The sequence below is a fragment of the Danio rerio genome, chromosome 6 (assembly GCF_049306965.1).
Source record: "Danio rerio strain Tuebingen ecotype United States chromosome 6, GRCz12tu, whole genome shotgun sequence".
Lineage (NCBI taxonomy): Eukaryota > Metazoa > Chordata > Actinopteri > Cypriniformes > Danionidae > Danio > Danio rerio.
In genome coordinates this window covers 21375880-21385226 of record NC_133181.1, presented here as the reverse complement: position 1 = coordinate 21385226, position 9347 = coordinate 21375880, and the positions used below count along the sequence as shown (strand labels likewise).

At 33.4% G+C, this 9347-nt stretch overlaps 1 protein-coding gene and 1 non-coding gene across 2 annotated transcripts in view; both read left to right on the top strand.

The window, feature by feature from the left end:
* The first annotated feature begins 633 nt into the window (after positions 1–633).
* Positions 634–706, top strand: trnar-ccg (transfer RNA arginine (anticodon CCG)). Its single transcript has one exon. It is a non-coding gene; the product is annotated as a tRNA-Arg (tRNA).
* A 2446-nt stretch (positions 707–3152) lies between these two features.
* The window catches only part of nol11 (nucleolar protein 11), a 44831-nt gene continuing 38636 nt past the window's right edge, over positions 3153–9347 (top strand). The window contains exons 1-4 of the mRNA NM_001030063.1: positions 3153–3387; positions 3592–3705; positions 3786–3842; positions 7223–7371. Of these exons, the coding sequence (NP_001025234.1) occupies positions 3241–3387; positions 3592–3705; positions 3786–3842; positions 7223–7371 (467 nt within the window). The 5' untranslated portion in view covers positions 3153–3240. The remainder of the gene's footprint in view (positions 3388–3591; positions 3706–3785; positions 3843–7222; positions 7372–9347) is intronic.

The following is a 9347-nucleotide window of genomic DNA, read 5'->3' as shown; positions in this document are numbered from 1 at the left end:
ACGCATTGCAATAACAGACCAACTGGCAAATGGACCATGTTTTTATTAGATGGTTTTAGATAAGATGTTGTAATCACATTAATTGCAGTGGGATTTTTTTTATAACGTTAATTTGAAGAAGTCTTGCATTTTGGGATGCAGGAATTGTAACGCTTAAAGACTAACACCATTATTTTAATTTTCATAATGTAATCATTTGTTTTCGTTTACAGTATTATATTTAAATTGTCACGTCTGATGACTAACACTATTAAAATTTTAATATTTTAAAAGAATGAGGTCATTTGTTTTGTTTACGGTCAATATTGTGTTTAAAATGTATCAACAATTATTATCTACTATTATTTAACACATTTAGCGTAATTAGCTAAAGCTTTTGGATGAAACTGTAGAACCGCCCCTGCTAATATTAGCTTTTAAGTGACTGTTTCTAATCTATACTCCCCCCGCCTTCAAACAGTAGCTTTTAGCCAAATGCGAAATCTAGTCCCGTTCATCAAACACTCCAAGTAGTTTTAGGATTAAAGTATTATATTATTAAGATAAAATTTCTAGTGCTGCAACCTTTCGCTGGTGTCATCATGTTACAGTTCTATTATCAAAACAGCTTGTTTGAACAATGTGGAGTGAGATGACCCAGTGGCCTAATGGATAAGGCATCAGCCTCCGGAGCTGGGGATTGTGGGTTCGAGTCCCATCTGGGTCGGTTTCTTATCCTGTGATTTTTTCACAATGATTTAAATGAGCAAACATTCTGTTAATCTGGCGCTGTTTAATTCGTCTCAGAATCTATGTTGTTCAAACAACTGACCGTGTTACGTTTCATGCACTCGTTTTCTTATATTGACAACTCGGCTATGGCAAGCCAAATTCGCTTAAACTGCACTTGTCAAAATTGCCTTTTTACTAGTAAGAATTTTGTTGTTGTTTTTTTTTTTGTTTTTGTTTTTTTTTACAAACGTTTACTAGTAGGTTGCTTAAAATATAGCTTTTACCTCGTTAACAGTATTGTTTAATAAATACAAACTTGACCTTTCAAAATGCTGGACACTTTTTTTTAATATATTTACCTGATTTAAAATAACTAATTTGACCAAAAAGTTTCCTGTCCAGCAACTAAGAAATGTGATAATTTTTCACATGTTCATATCATGTTCAACAAACACATACACACAAACAGCAAAGACACAGGGGTTGGACAATGAAACTGAAACACTGGCTGATTTAGTGTTGGAGGTTTCACAGCTGACCTGGGGCCCATTTTTCTTTGATTGACATTCCACCAGCAAGACCAGAGCGTGAATGTTTAATTAGCTGAGTAGTAGCACAGTTTAGCTCAAAATATTGCAATGCACACAACATTTTGGGTGATAAGAGTTCAAAAGAGGACAAATTGTTCGTGCATGTCTTGCTGGTGCATCCGCGACCAACACAGCAAACCTTTGTGATGTATCAGGACCCACGGTATCCAGGGTAAAGTCAGCATACCACCAACATTGCACAGTAACACTTAAATAATTAGTAAAAGGATTACTAGCAATTTGAAAAAAATGTATTTCATAATAAATAATACAGTTTTTTTCCAACTGCTTACACACAAAATCTTTTCTTGTTGTCACACAATATCTCCCTCAAAATAGGACATAGCATAGGGATGAGCTCTTCCTAATGGAACACAGTGATATTCATTGAGAACTAAGCTCACTTGAGAGCAAAAGATGGCCACTATGGAATAATAGATGTATTACAGTTAAAAACAAGACATTGTTTGACAAGGAATGGATGGAAAAAGGGATTTGGGCAGTATCCCAATTAATTGATAGCAAAAAAGGTATAATTTCACATGAAAATGTTTGTACTAAATGTAATATAATTTTTAACCGAGTAAAAATTTAATTTATTATTAAAGCCATTCCCATCGCCTTTGTCTTTCTGAAGAAATAGTTTCTTAATCTACCCTTGTAACCCCAACTGTTTTCCTCCTGTGTCAATTGAAGGCTCTGATTTCAAGGGAAGTAAATTTTCAAACAAATAGGTTAGAAATCTTTTTAACAACACAACATATCCTCTAGCAGTTTATAGAAAAAGCAATTTCACATAAATTCTCTAAACAAGATACTATTCACATACTTAGAACTAAATATTTAAAGTTTCCTCTGTCTCCAAAAACTAAAGAAGTTAATTAAAAAATTGTAAGTGGGATATATCCGTCTAGTAAATATTTAAGCATTAGATATAGATTTGAGTCTAATAATTGTATGTTTTGTTATGATATTGAAACAAACGATCATTTGTTTTTTCACTGTATGTTTTTTAGGATGCATTATGGTCAGATGTTTATGACTGGCTTTACCCAAAGATTCCACAACTCAGGGTCTTTAATGTGAATTACATCATTTATGGACTTGTAATGAACAGTAAGGAAGATGCCTTTCTAATCAATAACATCTTTATGCTTGGACAATTTACATAGGCCTACCTAAATCAAAATATTTGAAGGTGAAATTCATTCTTATAAAATCCCTTAAAATAATGAAAACAAAAAGTGCAATTAATCTTCTGTCGTTGATAGAAAAGTATAAATTACAAGAAATTCCCTAGTGCTTATTTATTTATTTTAAGTATTTTATTATATATTATTTGACTTATGATTATTTTATGTAACATATTATTTGTTCTGGGCTGCATGGTGGTGCAGTGGGTAGCACGGTCGCCTCACAGTAAGAAGGTTGCTGGAGTGAGCCTCAGCTGGTCAGTTGGTTTTCTGTGTGGAGTTTGTTCTCTCAGTGTTAGCGTGGGTTTTCTCCAGGTGCTTCGGTTTCCCCCTCAAGTCAACATGTGGTGTATTGATGAATTGGGTAAGCTAATTGTCTGTGGTGTATGTGTGTGAATGAGTGTGTATATGTTTCCCAGTAATGGGAATAAGTTGCAGCTGGAAGGGCATTCGCATAAAACTGGATAAGTTAGCAGTTCATTACGCTGTGGAGACCCAAGATTAATAAGGGACTAAGCCGAAAAGAAAATGAATGAATTATTTGCTCTTTATTTGCACCTGTTTTCTTATTTTTTCATGTAAATGTGTACCGATAATGTCAAGTTGTCGTACATTACTATATGTTCAATAATAAAAAAAGAAAACAGAAGATGGCAGCAATGTAACGTAGAGACTCGAGTGCCGTACTACGAAGAAGAAGTAATTGTCTCATCTCGCGATAGAAACAACTCGAGGGTAGAAGAAACATGGCAACGCTGTATGAGGAATACACGCTGTGTGGAGTTGGACCAGACAAGAATTCGTCCAGTTCAGGAATTCTGGGGATTGAATTGGGAAAAGATGTTGACCACATAATTGTCACTAACTCTTCGAGAGCAGTTACAGTTTACAAGGTAAATGAGTAACAAAAATGATTGCACGCGGTGATGGGAAAATTCCAGCGTGTAAGCTAACGTTATATTGACCAAACACAAACAAGTGCATTGCTTTATTATTTGGAATCTAATGCTAATTTTTAACTATATAAAACATGTTTAGTTGGAGATTTAGTAGTTGTTTGTGTAATTGCGTAATTTCATAAGTGTTTTGATGATTAGGTGTCTGATCAGAAGCCCACGGGCAGTTGGACAGTGAAACAGGGACAGTTGATCACCTGCCCCGCTGTGTATAACACAAAGTCCCAGGAATATGTGGTTGTTACAGATAATAAGGTAAGGTGATATAATATTTTATATTATAAAGAATAAGAATGCTCCAAGTTCATGTCTTGTAAACTTAAGCATTTTTTTAGGTTATCAGAGTTTGGAAAGAAGACGATGTCAATATGGAGAAGGCGTTTAAAGCCACGGTATGTTGACTAATATTTCATAAGGTTTTATTTGTCAATATATTACACGTTATGTGGTTAAATTTAAGTATTTTTTTCTGGCTTAATCAATTGAAACAGTTTTTCTAGGAATATTTTTGATCGATGTAAACATTACAACCATACAAAATCATGAAAACTTGAAGAGTACAATGCAATAAATAAATAAATAAAATGGGAGTTTTCAGGTTAGTTCCAGATTCTCTATTAATATATAGTACTGTAAGGCATTTTTTCTTAATTTTAAACGACAAAGTAATAACAAATTTTTGTGAAGCACTTTATAAATTCATTGGGCAAAATGATTTCTCTATAATAATAGTGTAATAATAATAGTTGTAATAAGAAGTGTTAATTTGTTTCATCAATAACAAATAAACCAAATAATAATGTTTTCTTAATGTAAATCTTTACATTTAGGAAATAACCAGTAATGCAAATCTTCAAATTTATAACAAATTTACAAACATAAAGCAATTCTGTAGTTTCAGATTGAACTGTAAAAGCTGCACAGATGCAGATCTTATAATCAAACTATAATGATCTATAAGTAATAATATATCTATAAACGGACACCATGCCCTCTGTTACTGCTCCATGCTGCTTTGTGGGTTAAATATAGAGCTAAACCAGGCAGAAGCTTGGAGTGTCACAGAATCCTGTGTGACGAAATCTTGCTGCAAGATTAAATTTAAATCGTGAAAATATTGAAGTGCAGACATGTAAACGCTAATAAAACGAATTAAATTCTGTTGTAGGTAGCCCAGCTTTCACAGTACAGTAATAAAAGTATTGTTAAGAGAAAGACAATATTCACACAGTTCTTTGCTTATCAGAGAGGTTGTAGAAAGTAAACAAAAGAGATGTGTGACTGGAAACACTCCAGGGGTCTGTTCTTTGTACGTGGATTACTCGTTTAGCTGGGTTTGGTTATTAATGATTTGACACGATTCGGGATTGTTTCGTTCTTTGATACTCATCCGAGAGTTGTTGTCATAGCAACAAGTCTGGTAGCTCAAACCTGTCAGGCAGCAGACTCATTTCATATAAACAGGATTAGATTGAGTCAGTTTAAGCAAAGATAACACTAAAAGTATGTACCGAATTCTGATATTATCTTACAGTAGTAGTTGTACACACACAAACACACACACACACACACATATATATATATATATATATATATATATATATATATGTGTGTATGTATGTGTGTGTATATATATATATATATATATATATATATATATATATATATATATATATATATATGTGTGTGTGTGTGTGTATATGTGTATGTATTTATATATATGTGTGTGTGTGTATAATATTAAATATTTAGTATTCACATGATAGAATTAAGGAAAGTCAGCATATTAGATGTGTGAAATATTTCAACAAAAATTAAAAACGGTCAAAATGTATATATAATGCATACAATTCTTTCATGAATACATATTTATTTGTTAAAAATACATAAACTGCCTAATTCTAACTAAAGCTACTTTACTGGAATGAAGCCTCGATCCTGACTCTTCTCTTTTATTTGCTCCATACAAATACAATCCATCTACAGGAGCCCTGTTTAGTCATAAAATCAGTTTCACATCTAATAAGACAATATAACCTACTTGAATGTTTTAAAATTGCTTAAATTTTGTTTAATCTAGACAACACGTGAAAGTAAAATAAACTTTTTTTATAGGAAAATGTTTTTTTTATGATTACTCCAAAAATATAGTAATAATCTGCAATGTATAACACCTCTTTTAGCCAATTTTTGGGATTGTATAATGAACAAGTTAAGATTTAGCAAATTAGAATGACTATATCCAAGGAATCAAATGCATCACATTAGGCTATGCATTCATTATTGTTTTATAATGTATTGACCTATTTGTTGTAGCTATATGGGCGCTTATTTTTGTATTTTTTTGGTTTAATTATTTTAGCCAAAATCTCATTAAGTTATGAAGTCCATATCCAGAGGTGCTGAATTATAATTAGCTAAACCGGCATTGAGTGGGTTAAAAAGATCAAAAGTGGAATTTTTTTCAAAGCAGAATATCTGACTTTAGCATTGTTTTTCAGATAAACAAAACTGTTCAATTAGCATGTTTCTAAAACATCTACAAATGTCTCATGGTATTTTTTATGCTCTAGAAGAGTCAAAACTGTACATACAGTGCCTTAAAACCCTATCAATTGCAGGGCTCGAAATTGCAACCTTTTTGGTCACATATGCGCCCGAAATTTAAGTTATATGACCTCATAATAAATTTGGCCGCTTTTGTGCGACTGCATATAATGGTTGAAGTGCGACCTGTTTTGATTTTTTTCTAAAAACGGGCTGAATCGGCCCTTCCTTACACTATGTTTTTTAATATTAGCTGTCAATCACTCAAGGTTTTCTGCTTTCTGATGACAGGGAGCTTTTGTGACCGCAGGAAATGCAAACGACTGAAGAGTAAAAAGTACACAGGTTTGCAAACCCCACCCAAAGTTACAAATGATGGTGGCGATGACAGCGATCATGTAGTAAATGTTGATCCACCAGTCGAGATCAATCGAGTGTTTTTAGAAAAGGTGCCCTAATTTCGATGCCTTGCATTCTCTGCGTGTTCAGCATAAATGTCCGCTAAATGCAAAATCTAACACTGTACACATCATCGCCAAAGAAACTGATGCGGCTTATAACAAAGAACGGTATTGCGCAGGTGCTCATCGCGAGAATCCTGCTCTGCCTTCCTTATATATTGGGCCGACTAACTCGCCTGCTTTTTCCCCCACAAACACAGAAAAATGAAAATCAGCTCATAAGGAGACTGAACATTTAAAATGACACAAACCAAAAGCAAAAGAGTGAAAGAAGTGAGCCTTTTCTTACTTTCTTTTGTCCATTCTTTCTTGATGTACATTATTTTCTATTTGATTACCGATGACTGCTTTGCAGCTTTCATTATTGAATTTAATTATTATTTATTATAATCTTTCGTTTGTTTTGTAGCAAAAATATTATTCATTAAATTGACATGCATATAAAAACAATAGTACAGAAATAAATATTATTACTGCAATGTTTTATTTGTGTTTGATGCAAATCTCAAATGTATTTTTCATAAAGTAATAGTAGGACTTTTTATAGCACAAAACTTGCATTCAAGCACATTCAAGGCAGCATGATAATGAGAAATGTAATTCATTGCTAGTATTATTGTCATAATCGTCATCATTAATATTTTATAATTATTAGACTTTCTTTTTGGAATCATTTCGAGCCATGAAATGTATTAGGTGAAGCTGATTTTGAAACCATGTTTGGCTTTGTAACCTAAATTGTATTTTTTCCTCACTCGTTTCAGGTTTCATCTGATGTTCTCAGGGTGATTGCAGCTTCTGACTCTGAACCTGTTGTGCTGTTTAGTTGTGGGGCTGTCATGTTCTTGGACTCATTGCTTGCTTCACCACAACAAACTATAGAAGGCGTTTTAACAGAGGAAGAGTTCATCAGGTTAGAACATACAAGATTATTTAATTACTTTTGTCCTGAAAACACATTGGTAAACCTATAATTTAATATTGAATTAGCGAAATACTTAAATGTAATGGTCCACAAAAATAATAAAACTTTTGATTGATTTACTGCTCCCTTAGGCAGCCTAAGTCTGCGTATGAAATTCACAGCTATTAGCTGAACCATGTAATCGATCTGTTGATGGATCTGCAATTTTGGATTAACACTTTCAGATGGATCAACACTGTCAGAGAGATTTCAAATGGTGTGTCAGTGATGTCATCACACAGGCAGCCAATGGTCTTTTTCACTTTTTGATGGCTCCAACCTGAAAATTTAATTGGCCTGGGTTTAGGCACAGGTTTGTGTTTTTAGTGACACTTATTGTTACTGATGCAATGAATAACCGATTTCACTATTAACCGTTTAATTATAAAGGCTAAAAACCATGTTTCTGTTGCACAGGACGAAACTGCTGCAACTAAACAAAGTTATGCCAACAGTGCTTTAGTTCTGAGTTTATATAGGCTAATATGCCACCGGGTAATATAATACTACTTTTTTCTGCACACAAGTTTGTTATTTCTAATGGAAGCATGCGGCTTGCGTGTACATACAGTGAGCGACGCATTTGCACATTTTCAAGCGCTCCCAGTTGAAAATCTCATGCTGTAGTTAGAGTTGTGCGTGCCTTTCAGTGCAATGTAAAAAAAAGATGTCAGACAAATTATTACAATTTATTAAAATTATTATGCATGTATGAACACAGATGATAACAAATCATTTAAACTCTTAGCTAATATATAACTTGGGTTTACATTAGATAAATACTATTTTTTTATTTTTTCATATTTTTATTTAATTATTTATTGTTTCCTGATTTATTTTAAGTGTAAAATTATTACGTGTTTAAAATCAAAAACTTGTTTAACTTTTTAAGTCCAAAGAGAGAAATGGAATATTGTTTGTTTTTTATTATTATTTTGTGCTTTATTATTTGGTTACTAAGCATCAATAAATAGCATTGAGTTGTCATTTAATTTTCTAGTTTTGAAATTAATGAATGCATTAAAATCGTGATAAACGTGAAACCATGATTAATTCTTAGACTATAATCATACAACTAAAATCTATAGTTGTTGCATCTCTGCTTGTGTGTGCACCATTTTTGGATCATTTACATAGTTACATTTAATTAACACATTGATTTAAAAAGAAGTATTGGTAATTAGAATTTATAGCAGTGTTATATTAGATTGTTCCTCTACAATAAACGCCCACCTCACAGCATTCTGAGAAAAAGAAATTAAAGTTTAAAACTGGTAATGCTCTTGGAAACCACAGAGCTAAAATACCAGTGATCTCAACATCTGAGTGTCAAGCCTCTGTTTTAGTCCCATCTCATTTTTTGAGGAAGCTGTGAAAACTCAGGAGGGGAGGAGTCTATGTAAAATGAAGAATAGTAGGTCTTGTTTACACCAAGGGCTTACTCGCACTATGCTATCTGAACCGTGCACAGGCCCGTTTTCCAGATCGTTTGATAAGTGTGAGTGCTTTGAATCGGACTCTGGCATGGTGGCCCTGCTCTGGCTGTAAGAGGTTGCCCATAGCCCGGTTCACTTAGGATTTGGCGTAGTACGCTTGTAGTGTGAGTGCAAAGCTCGCCTGAGCTCGAAACTGAAGACGAGACGTGACTTTTAAGGGACTGTTTTTTATGGATTCATTAATTATTGTTGCTGTTAAATGAACGCAAAATATTAAAGATGAAAACCCCTTACTGCATGACAGCTGCGCCTTCAGCAAATTTCCTAATTACTGCAAAATGAGGACTTTATGATTGTTTATGAGCGTCAAAAGTGGCTAATCTGCTCTGCGAAATATTTGACTGCGTGTCACTGCATATCAAACCACTAAAACGATATAAAGGCATCTACACTGTGCCATTGAGAGCACTTCTCTTCTTAAACTGAACA